The following is a 21,504-nucleotide window of genomic DNA, read 5'->3' on the forward strand; positions in this document are numbered from 1 at the left end:
AAAATCATAGCGTGCACGTGTCCAGGGTATTCCTTACATACTTTTCAAAATTTATAATGATAAGATAGTTTAGAATTAAATCATATATATATATATATATATATATATATATATATATATATATATATATATATATATATATATATATACATATATATATATGTATATATATATATATTTAGATTAAAGAGGGCGGAACTACAATGGTTGACGGCCCCTAATATTCCAGCTCCAAAAAGTTGAGGAGACTTGACAAAAATAAAACCATTAAATTCAGCATGTCAGAGAACCTTGTTCAAAGGTTTTAGCCCCACTTTACAAAACTAAAAACTTTATATTTCTTTCAAAAAGCTCGCACTTATTTGCTAGTTTTCCCCCCAGGGAACATCGTATCCAATGGTAGAGAATATCGCGAAAGGGATCAATTTGTTGAAACTAAAAGTCCTAGTGCCCTTTTAAATAACTGAAACTGAAAGTCCTAGTGCCCCTTTTGCATTATTGAAACTGAAAATCCTAGTGCCGCCTTTATATTATTGAAACTGAAAGTCCTAGTGCCCCTTTTATATAATTTCAGTAACTACCAGTGGCCATGTCAAAGAAGTAAAATTCAACTCCTATGGGGAACTTGCACACGATCAATTGGTTACGATAACCGGGAAATCTTCAAATAAAAGATGAGAGAGATGAGTAAAAAAGTAAGGGGGATTTTTTCCAACTCATCCTAAAAATAATTAAGGTTATTTGGGAACTTCAGTAATAGCTGAAATATCTCTTTCAATGAGCAAATTTGAGCTTTATTCAAGGAACAAAGAAAACAGTAAGTTGCAACTATGTATTAGTGCTTTGAAAAAAGATTGAAAATGGACAGGGTTCACTTAGAGCCTTCAGGAAGAGAACTATCCAAAGGAGCTCACCCTTCACGTCTTGAGTAGGTTTTAAGAACTTCAAAACGTTGTCGGGCTTTGCCTATTGCTTTTATACCAAGATAATTGATGTGGGACCTGTCGACTGGTTCTTCATGCCATCCCAAGATCTCAACTGTAGTCCCAACTTTATATTTGGATCCCCTGAAAGAAAATATTTCAAATAAATCCAATTCATAGCCGATGATCTAACAGACCGCATCATGATGTGCAAGTAAAGGTGGTGAGGGTGTTTTCACTCCTACACCATGCACCATAAAGACTACACCATGATCTGCAATTAAAGACCATAGCCTTGCTTTTACAGCTAAAGGTCTTATCTGACATCATACTGCTTTTATTGCCAAAAACTGATTTTTATACTGTTCTCAAAAGGAAGAAGTAGACCAGTAGGAAATAAAGTTTGATTGAACATACACTTCCACGCTAATTCTCCCATTGAGAACAGCTTAGTGAACAGTTTTGACAATTAGCAAAAGTGGGAGAATGTCATACAAGACCTTAAGGTGACTTTTGACAACGACAAGTTTTTGAACTTGCATTCTGCGGTTTCTAGAAAAATGCTTATGTATTATGTGCACAAGAGGTTTCTAAATTAGTTCAATAATATGCAATTTACTAAAATAAACAATTAGAATTAAAAGTATAATCTAATAAGTAGAAATAAGAAAATCGAATCGAAGAGCAACTGATTTATAACCAATAAAAAAGCAGAGATTTTCCGATCAACTACTCCGCGGTATACCCAATTAGCATGAAATAAAAAAGGTTCTTGTAATGTAGTGCTTGTGTGGCTAGTTTCTACAAGTTACTGTATTTTAAAGGCTAATTACCATCTTTGTTAAAGCGCGTAGCCCCTAATTTCTCAGCTTTGAGCATCTACGAGAAAAATATAAGAAAAACAGAGTAAAAAAGGAACAAAAGCTTACTCTCTTGGCAAAACGCCAAAAGTGTGATTTCCTTGAATGATTTTTGCTGCCGTATTTCTGGCTCTCCACGTGAAAAATCCCAAGGGGACTGTTTGTCCAGGCAAGGGAGGTGCTACTGTCTCCATGCCACTCTGATCTGGGATGCACAGTTCAACAATTTCATCATCAGCAAAGATTACTCTTCCTGGGATCGAATTAAACTCGTGTCCTAAATACTGAAAAAAAGTGAATGGATTTTCAAAATGAAGCAAAGATTTAAAAAGGAAAGCAAAAACAAGCAAAAATGTATCAAGAAAGGGATATATAATATATTCAAACAGAACATGGACCAATTACACAATGCAGTGTAACAAAAAATTGCTATTATTGAGTGCTAAAGAAAAGAAGAAAAACAAGTCCCTCGTTGATTTTGTTTTACCATGAATTTTTTTATTATAATTAAAAAAAAATTTAAATAAATATTTTTATAATTTTTATTTGCTTAAGAATAAGCAAAAACGTATCAAGAAAGGGATATATAATATATTCTTACAGAACATGGACTCCATATTGGTAAAAAAAACTAAAAAAAAAACACACAAAAAAAAACACAGGGTTCTCAAAGAATTGACATGGGAGGGACCATTGTGCTTCTTCGGGAAATTCTTTCTTTCATATCCTTTAGCCATTGATTCTTTTCCCTACAACCACAGTTGGCCTTCTTGTGGCCATTTTAGTGGCGCTAATTAGTGTCGGTCCCGTTCCCCGCATGTTTTGTTCACATACGCATGTGCGATTTTATTTTTTTTTTAATGAAACATCACTACTGTCTCCCTTACTAAAATTAACAAAAATACTAATAGAGGCATGAAAATGCTAATGTAATGCCCTTTATAGCCCCAGGGTTATGCACAAAGAATTTAATATTTCTAGCTTGAATAGCATATCTGCAAATAGCCTTCCACTAGTTACTCGGACCACCCTCCTATAATGGTACATTTTTATGGAAGTGCTATAAGGGGGACTATACCTCTGTACTGTAACACTGTAGTTTATCGAGAGTGGTTTAAATACATGACAATATTTATGCTATGTCATTTATGCAAATGTCACCTTTTTATTGCATCTTCCAGTTTATAAATACATACTATATATGTTACCGTGGATGCCCAAAATACCTTTTTTTCTCCTTGGATGTAGTCAGCGTTGCCAGTTAGGTTTTTCAGTTTAATGCAAGGTTTGATGATGACAGGTTAGGTTAGATTTGGTAAGCTTAGGTTAGATTTTTAACCCATTTATGATATCATAGCCAAATTTAACGCTTTTTTAACATAATCCAACATAATATAACCTAACTTTAACTTTTACATAGCTTGAATAAGACTGAAAGAGCTATCTCGCAAAGCTAATTGAATTTAAGCAGAGAAAAAAATATATGCTACAGGTGATGACTTTGTTTGTTTGTTTGTATTAGTGTTTTTGAATGGATTTCTGTGCTTTAATCATTTTGATCTAAAATTTAAATTGGATCTTTTGATTGTATTTGTACGTTGCTAATTATTATTTTTTGTGGCCGTGGTCCTGCGGTTTTCTGTGTGTCAAATATACTATACTCTACTCCTATACTATAGTGCAAATGTGCATATATATTTTGTTACAAACTCAAATATATCATTTCTTTGAGTCAAACAAAATTAAAGTCTTTCTAAACATATCATATGTTTTCCATTAACGTACACAAAAACAGGTCAAAAGATTACCATATAATATTAATAATATAATATTAATTTAGTATGTATATATTAATTAATATTAATATATACATACTATATTAATATTAATACCATATAATATTAATAAATAATATACATAATAATAATAATATAATATTAATAAATAATACCATATAATATTAATAAATTTAGGCTTGCTTGGTTCAATAATAGTCAATGAAATTAAACCAACCCACGTATCTATATAAAACACTCACATACTTGAGATATTTAAAATGTTCTCTTTCATGTACTATACAATTTTGAACACTACCATGTCAACAAGCTTTTTGAGGTGCTTCAATCGCAATTTCACGAAAATTACTGAAACTACATCTTTTAATTTTGGATTTGGTTTTGAACTTTAAAGATCATTTATCAAGACTGCCTATACAAAAATCAGGCAATTTTAGGTATCGGGATTATGGTGGCCATGCAACTGAACCTCTACGGCATATCCATCTACCTTCAAACTTTTTCAAAAGCCATATTGTATCGGGACTATGGTGGCCATGCAACTGAACCTCTAAGGCATATCCATCTACCTTCAAACTTTTTCAAAAGCCATATTGTATCGGGATTATGGTGGCCATGCAACTGAGCCTCTAAGGCATATCCATCTACCTTCAAACTTTTTCAAAAGCCATATTGTATCGGGATTATGGTGGCCATGCAACTGAACCTCTAAGGCATATCCATCTACCTTCACACTTTTTCAAAAGCCATATTGTATCGGGATTATGGTAGCCATGCAACTGAACCTCTAAGGCATATCCACCTACCTTCAAACTTTTTCAAAAGCCATATTGTATCGGGATTATGGTGGCCATGCAACTGAACCTCTAAGGCATATCCATCTACCTTCAAACTTTTTCAAAGGCCATATTGCAGCGGCTTAAAGTTCCTACATGTAATCCTGCATTTGTTCCATTATAATCAATAGTAGGCACAATGAAAACTAACCCCCAAAAAATCTGGAGGTATGTATCATCTGGTAACCCTGGTACGCATTCTGTTACACAACTTCTAGTGGACGGCAGTAAAATCTGTGACCCAAGATTCAGAATACACTAAATAAGCAGTTCATCTTGGTATTTAATGTCCCTGATAATGCTCCAATTCCGGATCCCCCAAGATGTGAAATTTTAAATGGCATGGCCACCATTACTATAACCGAAACTGATGTAGAAACCCAATTGAAGAAGATTAACCCAAATAAATCTGCAGGACTGGATGAAGTGCCCCCTGGCTACTACACGAGACATATACAGTGTTGTCACATCCTATCGCTCTACTTTTCCAAAAGTCCCTTAGTACTAAATATATTCTGCAAGATGGGAATACATCACGCCTGTACACAAAGGGTGTAATAGAAATGAAGCTAGCAATAATCAAACAATTCGTCTTACCTCAGCATTTGGGAAACTACTCAAAGTTATAGTCAATTCTGCCATTATGGTTGATTTAAATACTAGCAATCTGCTCTCACCTTATCAACATGGATTTCGTTATTATGGTGGCCGTCAATTGAAACTCTAAGGTATATCCATCTACCTCCAAATATTTTCAAAAGCCATATTGCCGCGGTTTAAAGTTCCTACATGTAATCCTGCATTTTTTCCCAAGATATTTGGCAACAATTAGGAGTTTGATTACCATAAACAAAAAAAACGAATAAAAACCCTTCCACTATAAGGATAATTAAAATATCGTAACATCCATAGTGATATATACACAGTAATGCTTGCAGGAACCTGGAAGGTTTGGCATTCGACATCATTTCAAAAAATTTAAGCTCCCTGATTCTAGGACACCTTATATCTGACATCGCAAAAACCTGTCCCTGAGGTAAAACTTTCTTAAACTTATACCCTAATCCTCCTAAATTTTTGCCAAAAAGTTCACCTTTTACCTATACCTACCATTCTGCTACTAAAACGGATATTGATGAAGGTAGATTCAAGTTTGTGCTTTGCAGCTTCTGATGGATGAAAAGGATATTATTAACCGTGGACATACTCTGTGTTCTTACCTGGAAAGGAGTGATACCATACTTGCAATTTGCAACATGAATGCATTCAACCCTTAACAAAACAAGACGGGGTCTTCGGAGGAACCCAGAGGGTTATTGTTGGCGATTCTGTATTAATTATGACAACCAGTTAAACCTTGATTTTTCTACTTTTCCTGGATGAGGTAACGATGAAAATTTTCATAGGTATGCATAAAATACGGTTGTTCAAAAAACAATATAAAATAATAGCGCACTTAGGGTCCTGGGAGGAACCCACTTGGTATACTGCGTTACCAAAAGTATTTTTCGTTTTTTTTTAAAGTATCTCAACGCTCGAGATAAAATCTAAAAAAAAAAATCTCAGCGACCCTTGATTTTACAGAATCAAGTGACCTTCAAGAACCTGTTATTTTTTTAAAACGGCCCCCGATTAAAGAAAGAAAAAATATAGGGGTCCTCAGGAGACACCAGCTTGGCAAGCAACGCTGACGAGATAGGCTTGGTATGGAAGTAGTTAAAAACACATTAGGGCAGTTATAAAATTTCTTTTGGTGTATTTCTATGGTTTTGTAGAAGACGACCTTAAGGGAAAATAAAAATGTACTTTATGGAACCTTGTCTCTACACATTTGAAAAGAACACCTGGGCTAAGGTATGGTGTTAAAAGAACACCGAACACCAAACACCGAAACATTGAGCCAAAGAAAAAAAAAGGAAGATTACTTCCCTGTAGTAAAAAGTGTCTTTTTAGTTCATTGGTTCGGGTCTGTGATATACTTTCGTAAAGTCGTTCATATTGTTCTTTAAGTGTATGTTAGAAAAGAAGACCTTCTTAAGCACAGTTTTGGTTAAGTGTACTATGTGCCACTGCGTAAATAGCGACTTTAGTTAGCCACTTAGCGACTGCACAATATCAGGAAGCAAGTTTGAATGGTGCTACTGGAGAAACTGGAATAAATATAAATGGTGTGCTTACCTAGCAACCATTACATCTCTGTTATCAGGGGAGGAAGCTTCCTATAATCTACTTCAGCTGAGTGTGTAATAAGCTGACAAAGTGCAGGGTCTGAATATTTATTGTTACAGTCGACGTTCACTAGCTATTCATACCCCGTTCCGCCTGTTAAAAAATAGCGCTAGAGAATTTTGACCACTGATCTTGGAATCCGGTAAGATCTAGGTATATCATTTAAGAAATCTACAGTATTTGGGTTTGGTTAAATTTTTATGTATAGATTTTTTTCTAACTTGTTTTACCAGTGTGTTCTTTCAGACTTTTAAGGTGAACATAGGTATGAAACTAGAAATGTTGAACTAGTTAAAACGCTTTTTCTAATTACTAACAGATCTAAGTTTTCCATTAGATCCATAGGCCCTGAAGTCTGGAACAGACTTTCAGCAGATATAAGAAGTAAGAAGGCCTTTAAGGAATTCCATGTTTCTTTGTGATGTAGCTGTTATAACCCATATACTAGATATCGATTTGTTGATTGATTTTGTACTGAATATATATGCTTGTGAGTTACTAAAGAGGATTTTGTTTATGTGTTTTATGATTGGGTGGGTTGTAGGGTATGAGTTAGGGATTCATTCAAGGTCTCTGTAAATATATTCATTTTTGAGTTGTTGATTAACTGTTCAGTAGGGCTGGGAGAGGGAGTAGCATGAGATTTTTTCTCCGAGGAAGTGTATTAACGCTTGATATACGTTTTTGGGCCCCAAACATGTTAATTAGCGTCGGGACTTATTCTGAATGTTAGTGTTTTATTTGTATTATCTAGCAATTTAATTTTTGTGTTTTTCTGTGACCCATTTGTAAGTAAAATCATAATAACCACTTTATTTGTTGTGTGGAAGTGGCTGAAAAAGCTACCAAGTCACTTAAAAAGTGTACTGTTGGTTTTTGGAAATCCATTGGGTCTATTTATTCTCGTCTTAAAAAATCAAACCAAGCTAAGCCTTGGCTCCAAACATTGGTTGCTTGTGGTAGGCCAAGGTCTGAAAATACCGAATAATTAAAAATAAAACTGTTGTCAAATAAGCAGGTTTGTCAGCAGAATAATCTTCATTTTTCTACAGTCTAAGCACCAATCAATTAATATCGTAAATAGCGTAAAATTACATAGTACTTAACCTGGTTGTAAACTTCTTCTGGCCAGGTGGATGTATATTAATCCGAAAATACTATTAACCCATAGCATACCAGGAGAGAGAAGGTCCTCGGAGGATCCCAGATAGGGATTTTGGTGATTTTGAAGTAATTATGACAACCAATCTAACCTTCATTTTTCTACTCCTACTGGACGACGTAACAATCAAGATGTCATGGTGATGCATAAATTACCTTCTTTCAAAAAACTATAAAAAATACTAAGGCACTTGGGGTCCCGGGAGGAACCCGTTTGGTATACTACGTTACCAAAGGTTTTTTTTTCTTTTTTAAAGGATCTGAACCCCAGAGATCTATATAAAAAAATTTCAACGACCACTGATTTTGAAAAATCAAGGGACCCCCAAGGATCACTTACTTAAAAAAAAAATATCAGGGGTCATCAGAAGACCCCAGCTTAGTAAATAACATTGACAAGATGGGTTAATTATGAAAGGGATAAAAACCTGACCTCAAACATACTAAGTATTCATATTATTTCAACAAATCATTTAAAAACGGATCCAAAGACACTTTCGTGCCGCCCACAGCTACTTTTTCCAATATGTTTTATATTTTCTACTGTAGATAATTTTCTTTGGGGTCAGTTACTTCAATTTTAGAACGCAGAAAGTTTCCAAAAGAGCATAGTTCTTACCAGCTTAAAGTTTCCATATACTTTTAGTAAAGCATTTAAGAAAATTTCCTTGATGTCTCTAACTAGCCTTACTAAAAAAAAAAAATAAATACAAAAAAAAAAAAAAAAAAAAAAAAAAAAAAAAAAAAAAAAAAAAAAAAAAAAAAAAAAAAAAAACGGCTAGGCTTCATGAGGTGGGTTGACTGCATTCATGCTCACATATCTTTGGCTAGAATTTTAAAAGTTTCTACTCAAAATAATTTAAGGCACATATTAGGACTTTGGGTCTACCAAACGCATTTAGTAATACCATATTCACCCAAGCTTTGTTTTATCTGAATTCAAAAGGAGAAAATTTTGGAGTTATATGCTTTAAAGTATCAGTGCAATCATGCATACTTGCACCTGAAAGTTAACCCTATGGAATGCACCCCTGCCCGTTGTGGTGTACAAGAAGGTGAAGCACTTTCATTGCCAGAAGGGTCACGTATGATAGGAAGATGAGGGTACCCCCCCCCCAAAAAAAAAAATTCTCAGCCAAAAAACCGAAGTCGGTAAAATAGTGGCACAGGACTTCATCCCTCCCACACAATAGCATATTTCATAAGTTATGTAGGGATGAGTAAGAGAAAACATAGAAGTGACAAAATTGCCTTTACTAACAGTGTGTTGATCAGGAAGTCCTCGCTGAAATTCAACAGGCTCGTTGTGGGCAATTACTTCACCAACTTCTGAAGCTATTTCTACTGGAATGATGTCTAACTGCTCATCTATATTCACACTTTCTTCATCTGCACTTAAGTAATCAGTGTCTGAGTCACTCATCTGCAATAATAATAGTATAAATGGCATTATTACAATCCAAGGAATGCTGCAATTTTGCCATATTGCAATGGTATAATGCAAAAAATAAACAAAAAATAAAATCCTCAAATTTTGATTAACTGATATTCGATTTAACTTGTATTCTTCTACTCCGAATTTGAAATGAACCACTGCTTTATTAAACCATGGACATTTTTCCAAGATTTATTCTACAGCCCGGAGTATCTTGTATCTCCTATGTGTGCCGATAGCAAGTTCCCCTGCGGAAAAAAAATCTTTTAAGATTTCCTTTACTCAAGAAAGTTTCCTAACTTAACTGATTTTTTTTTCTTTGCTTGATGGCAACAACAGTAACAGTAAGTGACTTTTTTCCTTTTTTTAATTTTTTTATTCTTCAATCTGAATAGTAAGTTAAGCTTTTCCAGATGTCCCTTGCATAACTGTTGAGCTAAAGTGTAAAATAGCAGCTTTCCACTTACTTTTTAAGGAGATTCAATATCCTAAAGAATCACCCTTTCTTGTCCATTGTAAACTTTCTCACATCGAGAGGCCAACCTATTTACAATTGATTGGGTAGTTTTTCTGTAACCAGTAGAGCTTAGATAAAAGATCCGAATAAACAACAGAAAACTAAAAATCGACACCTACTTTCCCGGAAATCTTGGAATCATCTCATTTTGTGCTGAAGATGATTAGTACATCTGCTAGGAAAGCGCCAAAAATCAGCTCAAAAGATATGTCATTTGATCAATTTGACATCTTTGAGAGCTTCCTGTGGTTCAACCTAATCTGATTGAAAAACTCGTCAACACAATTTTACTGTCGTTTCTATCAGCTTCCATAGCCAAACCATAAATTCTTAACAGCTTGCAATGATGACTAGTCCTCAAACGAGAATCTGTTAATGGCTCTTTTGTCTTTGAGACAGTCAGCCAAGGTTGAGGCTCACAAAACGATATTTAAGGTATCGAATAAAAAAGTTCTACCTGGAAACTAAAATGTTGGATAGCAATTCAAATTTTAGGCAAAATTAGAATATTCAGTTGAAATTTTGATCAGCTGTAGTTTTTTTTGCCATAAATTTTAGTTGCAATCATTGGGCTCGGTCCAGAACAAGGACAGGTTATGACCTTAGTTAGGACTTTTGTTATGATTTTTTTTTCGAGATCTATCAAAACTTGTTGCAATTTTTTTATCATTCTTATCTTCCAGAACATTTCTTACCTAAAACAGACACCTTGAAAAACAGAACAGCGAAGGTAAATAAGAAAAAGAAAAGTGATTAACTGTTGTGTTTTTGCCTTTTTGTCATTAATGAAAAACAAAACTTTCTAGAAAGTGAGTTTTTCATAGAAAGTAGAGCCATATTAAAACTCAAGACAAGCAGAAATAAAGTCATAAAAAAAACTTAAATTTTAAACAACAAGCAACTAGAGTAAAAGAAAGATTGAAACCCAAAATGAACAGAAATTAGATCTATGTTGCATGGGCAACGTGAGGTGTTGCGGCAACCTTTGTGCAGCTTCGCCGAGTAAAGTGTGGCGAGAGCAACACTTTAGTTTTGTTTCCTTGCTTCAATTAAGTGCTGACGTTGTCAATCTGTAAGGATCTTAAGATAAATACTATGTACAACAACTCACAAAAGTTACAAAACCCCTCACTACCGAAGATGATTATGAACTATCAGCTGACTGTTGCTTAAAACTCCCCTTTATGTCTCACAATTGGTATCGGCCTATTTTTGGTTTCAGTGTGTACCTTACTACTGAAGTTGTCAACCCCCTTAAACTGGTAAATCTCATGAAGGAATTTTTCTACCAAAAAATGGATGACGTATACTTTGATCAACTCATCAAGAGCTGCCAACTTCTGTCGAAAAAAAAAATCTATCCCTCTTAGTTTAAAAGTTGACTTTTTTGACGTAGGCCAAGTTTCTAACATCTTCACTTAGAAAGGAGCAAAGGATAAACTCTAATTTCTTTAGCAATGAGAGAACTTTTAAAGTTTGAGAGGCACATCTGATACAATTTCTGTATCGGCCTATTTTTAGTTTCAGTGTGTACCTTACTACTGAAGTTGTCAACCCCTTTAAACTTTCAAACTGATATATCTTATGAAGGAATTTTTCTACAAAAAAATGGATGACATATACTTTGATCAAATCCTCAAGAGCTATCGACTGCCATCGAAAAAAATATATCTGTCTTAATTAAAAAGTTGCCTTTTTTGCCGTAGGCCAAGTTTCTAATGTCATCACTTAGAAAGGAGCAAAGGATAAACTCTAATTACTTTAGTAATAAAAGAACTTTAAAGTTTAATAGGCACACCTGATACAATTTCTCTACTGCAATCCCAAGTGCAAAAAACTGAATGATAAACTCAGCTAAAATCACAAACAGAAATGGATAGAAACAATAGATTTTTGGCCCCAGTGAACAGTTCTACAAGGCTTTCCAAAATGCAAAGTCATATTCATCAATCTGGCCTAAGGTACACACTTTCCGTAAAAACCGCAGAGGTTAGACCCTTACCACTTTCTAGGAATAAGATGAAATTGTGGGGCTAAGCAAAAAAAAAAAAAAAACACAATAAAACCAAAGTGTTGCTCTTGCAGCAGAATTAAAACAATAACCATATCAAATATGAAGGTTCCATACATTGACAAGATGAATAATTATCAAACAGTTCGTGGTAACGAACTGTAGTAAGGAGCGACCCGGCTCAATAGAAACCAAAACTAAAAAAAAAAATGAATTTTGATATCAATAGCTACATCAAAAGAATCGCATTTCAATTCTGATTTTAAATATATAAGTTTCATCAAGTTTAGTCTTACCCATCAAAAGTTACGAGCCTGAGAAAATTTGCAACATTTCAGAAAATAAGGGGAAACACCCCCTAAAAGTCGTAGAATCTTAACGAAAATGACACTATCAGATTCAGCGTATCAGAGAACCCTACCGTAGAAGTTTCAATCTCCTATCTACAAAAATGAGGAATTTTGTATTTTTTGCCAGAAGACAAATCACAAGTGCGTGTTTATTTGTTTGTTTTTTTCTTTTTTCTTTTTCCCAGGGGTCATCGTATCGACCAAGTGGTCCTAGAATGTCGCAAGAGGGCTCATTCTAACGAAAATGAAAAGTTCTAGTGCTCTTTTTAAGTGACCAAAAAAATTGGAGGGCATCTACGCCCCCTCCCACGCTCATTTTTTTCCCAAAGTCAACGAATCAAAATTTTGAGATAGCCATTTTGTTTTGCATAGTCGAAAACCATAGTAACTATGTCTTTGGGGATGACTTACTCCCCCACAATCCCTGGGGGAGGGGCTGAAAGTTACAAACTTTGACCAGTGTTTACATATAGTAATGGTTATTGGGAAGTGTACAGACGTTTTCAGGGGGATTTTATTTTGTTTGGGGGTGGGGCTGAGGGGAGGGGGCTATGTTGGAGGATCTTTCCTTGGAGGAATCTGTCATGGGGGAAGAAAAATTCAAAGAAAAAGGGCGCAGGATTTTCTAGCATTACTATAAGAAAACAATGAAAAATAAACATGAAAACGTTTTTTTCAAATGAAAGGAAGGAGTAGCATTGAAACTTAAAACGAACGGAGATTATTACGCATATGAGGGCTTCTAAAATACTTTAGCATAAAGAGCGAGGCATTTAGGAGGAGATAAATACCTCACTCTTTATGCTAAAGTATTTTTAGTAATTTCAACTATTTATTCTACGGCCTTTCTGATTCAGGGGTCATTCTTAAAGAATTGGGACAAAACATACGATTTAGTGTAAAGAACGAGGTATTAACGAGGGTACAAACCCCCTCGTATACATAATAAAAATATAAGATTATGAAAGTTTGTTACGTAAGTTAATTCTTAAGTAACGTATATTTTTTACTAATAAAAACGTTCGTTAAAAATTAAAAGTTCTAGTTGCCTTTTTAAGTAACCGAAAAATTGGAGGGCAACTAGGCCTCCTTCTCCACCCCTTATTTCTCAAAATCGTCTGATCAAATCTAAGAGAAAGCCATTTAGCCAAAAAAGAATTAATATACAAATTTCATTTCAATAATTTATGTGCGGAGAGCCAAAACCAAACATGCATTAATTCAAAAACGTTCAGAAATTAAATAAAAAAAGACTAATTTATTTTACCTGAAAGTAAGGAGCGACATTAAAACTTAAAGCAAACAAAATTAATCCGTAAATGAAAGAGGTTGTCCCCTGCGCAACTCCTCACTCTTTACACTAAAGTTTTTTTTATTTTAAAAAGTACAGCTGGAAAATAAAAACATGCATTACTTCAAAAACGTTCAGAAATTAAATAAAAAAAAACAAGTTTTTTAAACTGCAAGTAAGGAGCGACAGTAAAACTTAAAACGAACAGAAATTACTTCGTATATGAAAGGGGCAGCTCCCTCCTCAACGTCCTGCTCTTTACGCTAAAGTTTGACTCTTTCTCTCAATTCTTCTTTTTAAAACAGTAAAAAACTTTAGCATAAAGAGCAGGACGTTGAGGAGGGAGCTGCCCCTTTCATATACGAAGTAATTTCTGTTCGTTTTAAGTTTTAATACCGCTCCTTACTTTCCATGAAAAAAACTTGTTTTTTTTATTTAATTTCTGAACGTTTTTGAATCAATGCATGTTTTGATTTTGGCTTTTTTGGCTCAGATGAATAATTAACAAGAACTTTGCATATTTTTGAGATATATGGCATAAAGCTGCCATTCACCTAAAGCTAGCCATTCTTGAAAAATTTCACATGCACCCTTTGCACAATCTGAATGGAAAAAGTTTTTTTTGAAAATTTACCTGAAAATTTTTACGTAATATTAATGAAATATTGGAAATACCATTTTAAAAACTTGGATGCACATAGTGTCTTTTGATTTAATTTAACAATCCTCCTCAATATCCCTTGGAAATTTCAACTAAATACCACTAGCCGTTTCTGAGGTATTGCAAATATGCCATTCTGACAATTAGGATGCACATAATGTCTTTTGACTAAGTTCAAACCCCCCCCCCCCCCAATTCTTTGCCAGTTTGAACTTAGTATACTTAACTGCTCCTGAGATATTGCAGACATTTGGACAAATAGATGCATATGGTGTCTTTGATTTGGTTCAACATCCCTAACAGTATTTCTTGTACATTTCAAGTTAACAATCTTAGCCTTTACTGACTTATTACAGATATACCTGTTTGACAACCAGGGTGCACATGGTTTCTTTAATTTCAACATTCCCCACACCCTTATCTCAGAGATTCAACTTAATAGCCGTTAGCTTTTCTTGCCATAACGAGGACATAACATTTTGAAAACCTGAATGCATGAAGAGCCTTTTGATTTAGTTTGATATCCCCCTTAGCAGTTCCTGGAAATTCAATGGGTATCCAAAAAGGCTTAGGGTGTGAACATGAAATTTTCAAAAAATATTGAGGGGGATGTTGGACAAAATCAAAACACACTTAAGTGCATACTGGATGTCAAAAGGGCATATTAGCAATGTCTCAGAAATGGCAGAGGGTACTATGTTGAAACTTTTTAAGGCATGTTAAGGGATGCTGAAAAGTAGCTGGAGGGCAACCAGTCCCCCTTCCTTGCTGCTTTTTAGTTCTTCTCTCAACACCAAGAAAAATTTTGAGGAAGTCCTTTTTTCTGAATAGTCAATTGGTCTACTAGCTCTGCTTTTGGGGATGACCTGACCCCCATAGCCCTCATGATAAGCATTGCAGACTATGCAACTTTCACAATGTTTATATTGTTGGGAAATGGGTGAATCTTTGATTCTGGGTGTGTCCAAAAATACTAAGCATATTAAGGTAAAAATTCAAGTTTTCAAAACTTGAGGGGGATATTTAAAAGATGCCACACTTTTCTCAGAAAAAGAACAACCCAATATACAAACAATATACAACTTCCAGATTTTGCCCCAGGAGTTACTGGAGGTCATTTCATTCCCTGAGGCATAGTTACTTGACCTTTTAACCAGAGGCATCATTTATGGGGGGAAGGCAGGGGTGGGCAAATGCCCACCCCTGATTATTCAAGGGGCCCAAGCCTCCACCACAAAGGGCCCTTTGCCGGCCATAATAATCCATTATGTCCAATACAATCCATTCTGTCCAATTGATTTGAAATTACTGCATGCCTATTAACCAAAGAGCATAATTACCTGACGACCCTTGAAGTAATTACACTCCTTGCTATTATCCATTAGGCCTATTAACCTAAGATATTAATAGACATTACCATTAATTAGTATAAAGTCATCATCCTAGTGCAAACCGGGTCGTGCAAGGATTGGAATTGGAGTGACAGAATTGTTTGTGATCTTGCCGATTCAAAATCTTATTTGTTTGTTATCATGAGTTTGTCAGGAGCTCAAAAGCAAAAATTGGCAGCCTTGAAGAAGGAGAAAGAGGCAGAAAATCGGTCTTCTCTGAGTAGATGGATTAAGAAAGAGAAACCTTCACCATGTGAACCGGTTCAGCAAGTTTGTGCAGATTTTTATTTCTGTTCTTTTGGGTTTCAGTTTTCTGTGCCACTCACAGTTTCCTAGACTTAAAGAGCTGAAGCATGGAAAAGGATTTTCCGTGTTTTTTTTTTTGTCATTTATGAGCAACACGGTTCGCAAACTCCTGTCTTCTTCCATTTAGGTTCAAAGATTTGAGTTCGAGTATCCTGTAATAATAAGAGGCATAGAAAACCGCATTGAGTAGTACACCGTATGAAGAGTTATGAAACTACGTCAAATATATTTTTTTTAGATCTTGGTTGCTGTTCATTAGTCAGATAATTCCTTGTTCAAGTCAGAGAAATCCATTGTTACTAGTTTAGACCACAAGCCAGCCAACTTAGACAAATTTGCATCCCAATTTATCGATTTCTATAACTAATCACCATGAAACTAGACTGGAGCCGGGTTAAAGTTACTGTAGTCACGACACACATTTCGCCACTTGGGCCAATATTCTGGATCTGTTTAGCCGTCTGATTATCAATCTACCATTTATACATATCCAAAAAGAGTTGTTTCCATAACATCTTCAGTTTCTGAATTATGCATATCAAGCAATCAGCATCAAGAAGCAATCTTCAAGACATACTAGAATGCCTCTGCAAGAACTCAAATAATCCTACAACATGACTAGGACGTGACTGAAGCAATGACAAATCCACGAAAATGGATTGAAAAAGGGTATACTTTCTTTCAGGTGTGTAATTCAGCAACTGAGCAAGCCATCGCCAACGTTTCATCTTCTTTGAATGAAGTGACGGTCCCTTGGATCGAACAAGCAGGAAACAAGACACCCCAAGGAACCACTACGCCTGTCGCAGGTCTGTCGGAGCCTCACCTTTGGCAAGATACACCTCAAGATGAAGAGCATCGCCAGTCCAGCGGTTCTATGGAAATTTCTTCGTCCTCTCTTGATCAACCATCCCAACTGAAACTAGTACAATACCCTGCACAAGTGACAGCAAACGGCAAGCCGAAACGGTCATTCTATGCTTCATATTATGAAAAGCACCCATGGCTGGAGTACTCCATACAGGATGATTCTGTTTACTGCTTTTTAGTTCAGCATTTCCTGAAGTTTGACATTAAACCCACAGCCTTTTTGGACCCACTTAGCCTCAAACATGCCCCCTTTTCCCAACAACAAACCTAACTTGTATAACTTACATTCCTTGTCCAATGAACTTTGTGGGATCATGTCATCCCGATAGACATAATTATTTGACATTTTGACAGTCATCAGATGAAATACAATGAAAAAATATATCATTAGGGCTACATATGAGACCATCAGGAGCAGAAGGAGGGTGTGGTTGTGAACTGCCAGAAGAATGACCATGCTATTTTTAATGAGCCTTAGATGAGGAACCTAACAGTACTACCTTTTGTTCTATCATGTTTCCTTCAAAAGACCCACTAAACTACAATTTTCCTGGAACCACAATAAAATCATGAAAACTACTTTACAACAGTCTAAGATACATAATTATCTCACTCCCAAAGGTTGATTTCCTTTAATTGACTCCCCCATTCCTAATAGAGCTATATATAGCCCAGTCTATATATTACCATCCTATTTTACAATAATTTCAATATTTTCTTCCTAATGTGTTTACAGTAATCAAACAGCAGCAATTTGTAATATATTCTCTGAGGCCAACCTGACTTTTTTACATAATAATGATAGATGGTAATAAGCTTATCTAAGCTATGGATGTCAGGTGATTGATTTTTCTAACAATAATTTTGACAGGACCTGGGCCTGTCATCATCAGGTTAAATTCAAATTTCTTGCCAGAGAGTAAAATCACTAAATAAATAAAACTAAAAACACTGAACAACACTAATGATGAGCTGAACCTGGAATTATTGTTGTGCCATGACCTGAATTTTGGTAGAGGTATTGATGGGTGCTGTCCTAGTAGATCTTAAAGAGGTAGGGCCTTTAGGAAAGGGGTGGAGTTTTTTGTGAGTTTTCAATTATGGGTGATGGGTTCCCAAATTTCCCTAATGTGAAACTCACCATTGTCTTTATTGATGGTTGGTTTATTTTTAGCAATTTCCAAAGCTTCTCTGATTTTCTGCTTTAAGAATTATGGGACAATAGCAATAAGTTGGGCCTGGTCAAACTTAATGGAGTGGGAAGGGTTTTCAAAGATATGATGGGCCAATGCAGAAAAATTATCTTCCTCCTTTAGCTTTGTTTTTTTAAAGCTTTGTCTCATGGTATGACCTATATAGGTATCACCACAACTACATGGAATCTCATATACCCCTGGTGGATCTGAAGTGATCTTATCCTTGCCTTTGTTCAAGAAGGAGGATATAGTCCTTCCAGAGGGAATAAACACCTTAAAGCCAAGCTTAGTGAGTTTGCTCATCTTTCTCCTGGAAATAACCCTGTCAATGACTTTTTGGGAGTATCCATTACCTATCAGAACATCACTTATATAATCAAGTTCAGCCTTCAGCTCAAAATCAAAGGAGCACACCAGAAATGTTATATCAATCAATGAATAGACTACAGGATTTTTGATGATAGGGTGGTTATAAGAGCCATATCATATCTATCACTATGAGTTGGCTTTCTATACAGGCTCAAGTCCAACCTAGTTTCTTGTTTTGTAATGAGAACATCTGAGAAGAGTAAATTGTGGTTATTTTCAAGTTCAATGGTGAACTCAATATCTGGGTCCTGATTAGGATCCTTTCTCAATATTTTTAACCAACAGTCTTGATTTTTAAATGTCTTCACTCCTTTCTCCCCCAAAGAGCATCAGCCTATTCTATATTTCTAATGCTTAGAAGATTGTATAGGTAAGACACCTACCTATCTAATCTTTGACAAAATATATTTTATTTTATATTTGGGCTTCCAGTCTCCATTTCATTGTTTCTATGTATTGAAAAGACAATTCCTTTTATTTCAGCTGGATTTTTAGCTAAATTTAGGCCTTTTTCTAAACTTGAGAAATTACATTTTTATATCTTTAAAACCATGTAAATCAGGATTGAGCAAAGATATGAGACTCAAAAAACTTTCCTATGACTCATTTGAGCAATACATCTACTTCTCAAGGGTACAATTTTATAACTTATAATAGTCCTCAAAGATCAGTTTCCTTTGAAATGGGGAGGGACAGAGTTAGGTATCTAAAATATCTTCCCAGGGGATCAATAAGGATTTGGATTAATTCCTTAGAATTTTATTAACCTTTCTCAACTACTGTCCATTACAGACAAAAACACCTAACCTAGAATTTTACTGTAGCACCACTAGATTCATTATTTTATTCTCTTTCCATATATCATAAGTAATTTCCTAAAAATGCACCCTAATCTCTCCATATGATCTCATATACAGGCCTATAAATATATCTATCTTCTCTTCTGAATTGCCTGTTAAGTCATATTTCTGTGTTCTTGATCTGATGAAATCTAATTCTGCCTGAGTGATGGGGGATACCAGGGTAATACAGACACCTCATTCCCATCTACTCCAGGGAGCTCTAAGCTTAAAACGCATCATAGTCAGAACAGGTTCCATTAATGGTGTATATAATACACATCATATATAAACTATATAACACATCATCATTATATAAAACACATCATAGTCAAAACAGGTTGCATTAAAGGTGTATGGGAAAGGCTTTTCCTGCTTAGATTGATTATAGATCTATTTCTGAGAGTCTAAATTGTGAATTTTTTAAAGTTTTGGTGTTTTATAGTGAAGCTTGTTGGCCATACATTGTATATGTTGACAACATTCTTCTACCAAGCTGTAGCCATAGAAGCATAACTTAAAATTTGGCCATACTTAATTTTCATCTTGCTTCTGCTGGTTTGTTAATTAACCCTTCTAAATGTCAGTTTAGTTGCTTTAGCAGCAGCTATCAAATGGATCCTTTGGATCTGGAAAATGACTACCCTCCTTGCTCTATTTTGGTGAATTGACTTGGAATTGTGTTTGGTTGATCTTTTTCTTCTAAGATAGCAAGTAGCCCCTGAAATAGGTTACACTTTTATTTATTTATTAATACATCAAATGATAAGCAATAATGCTTGTTGCTATACACACAACTTCATTGGAGGCTCCTTGGATCTCATCTAACTGTACCTATTCTAAAGTGACTTTTGATAGGCTTAAGATGGATATTCTTAGGTCGCACATTTGCCTAGGACTTGTTTTCAAAAAAGAAAGGTTCAAGATTAACCTGTTTTTGGCAAAAGTTAGTACTGGAGTTTTTCCACACATCTTAAACAAGTAGGCCTAATTCAATTAGGCCTACTTGGTTACTAATATTATTTGGTAAAATTCTAGTTAATTGACTTTCTTTCAGAACTTTATTGGACCTCATCTAACTATGCATATTGTGAAGTGATTTTTGATAGGCTTAAGATGAGTGATTTTTGATAGGCCTAAGATATTTTTAGGTTTCACATTTGCCAATGAAGTGTTTTCAAAAAAGAAAGGTTCAAAATTAACCTAGTCTGTGGTAAAAGTTAGCACTGGAATTTTTCCATACTTTTTAAATCAATTCAAAAAGTCTTTTAGATTGATCCCTCACCACATTCCAGTTTCAAATTTGTATACAGGGTATATAAACGACCAACTAGTCCTTTTACCCTTTGACTCCCCAAAAAATATCATCAGAAGTTAATAACCAGTATTTACATTTAAAACTCGTACAAGTATCATGCGTATATATTTTAAATTATTTGCATCATTACCTAAACTTACCCCATGTTTACTTGACCGTACATATCCGACTAATCCAAGCGTTTTATGAGAAGCACATGACGTCAGAGGTTACTCGGATTACCCCCAAGAACGCTCAGGATTACTTGTCCGTGGGCTTGCACTTTAGGCCTTTTTTCGCGTCAACCAGCTGGTTTAACCAATGACAGCTTTGGTTTAACCAGCTTGTATGTTTAACGCAAAAGCGGAAAAAAATTACATATGGTTGAGCTCAAACAAAACTGGTTCGCGAAAACACTCTTTTTACTTGTCGGTTTGGGCAAAAAATTTCAAACATTAAACATCCGTATAGTGTTAAGAGTGTCATTCTACTATAATTAAATGATTTAGCACTGGCTTAATTTCCTCCGGATTTGACATATTTCACATTAGTTTGAGGTCAGAGAGAATTGAAAAATGATCTAGCATACTCTCTGGTATATTTGAAGAGATAAAAAGGGTCTGAATTAGTGGAATCTTTGGTTAAATTGTTCAGGTAATATATTGGAAAATGTTGTATTCATACTGTAAAAGCAAAATTATCTATAAAAAAGTCCTAAATGATAAGACTTTAGCTTTGTTGAGCTACCCTAAACAGAGGATAAAATTCTAGTTTGACTTCTTTTTGTTTTGATTTGGAATTCTACTAGCCTACCAGGCTGTAGATTAAATTTCCAGTCAAATTCCAGTTTAGCTACTTTTTGCTATCTTTGATTGGGGTTATGTTAGGTGAATGAAACTTTCAGTGATTAATCCATAGCTAAAAACATACTCTGAGAAGCTATTGCTAAGCTTATGTGATAACCCTCTTCTGTTTTTAAATCTGGGAATTTTGCATACTGGACTGGTCTGTAACTATTAAAATTTTGGTAAAACAACATCTTACCTTAATTTTCAGCAAGCAGTTTCTGTTTCTCTGGTTTTAGGCCTGATAATGCAATTCTTGTTATTTGAGTAGAATTTTAAGCCATATCAGTGTTTTGTATTTAAATATAAGGAAATGTATAT

General features: G+C 35.0%; 1 protein-coding gene across 7 annotated transcripts in view; it reads right to left on the reverse strand.

Moving 5' to 3' along the window:
- LOC136033160 (protein cereblon-like) overlaps positions 1-20,627 on the reverse strand; it is a 42,022-nt gene extending 21,395 nt beyond the window's left edge. Inside the window, exons 1-4 of one of the 7 annotated variants that reach the window (XM_065713823.1) lie at positions 20,500-20,627; positions 9,067-9,228; positions 1,853-2,067; positions 915-1,067 (exon numbers count right to left, since the gene is read on the reverse strand). In XM_065713823.1, the coding sequence (XP_065569895.1) occupies positions 915-1,067; positions 1,853-2,067; positions 9,067-9,228 (530 nt within the window). In that variant the 5' untranslated portion in view covers positions 20,500-20,627. The other 6 variants (XM_065713824.1, XM_065713821.1, XM_065713820.1 and 3 more) reach the window with 6 other exon arrangements.
- Between the last annotated feature and the right edge of the window lie 877 nt (positions 20,628-21,504).

This window comes from Artemia franciscana, chromosome 11 (genome assembly GCF_032884065.1).
Source record: "Artemia franciscana chromosome 11, ASM3288406v1, whole genome shotgun sequence".
Lineage (NCBI taxonomy): Eukaryota > Metazoa > Arthropoda > Branchiopoda > Anostraca > Artemiidae > Artemia > Artemia franciscana.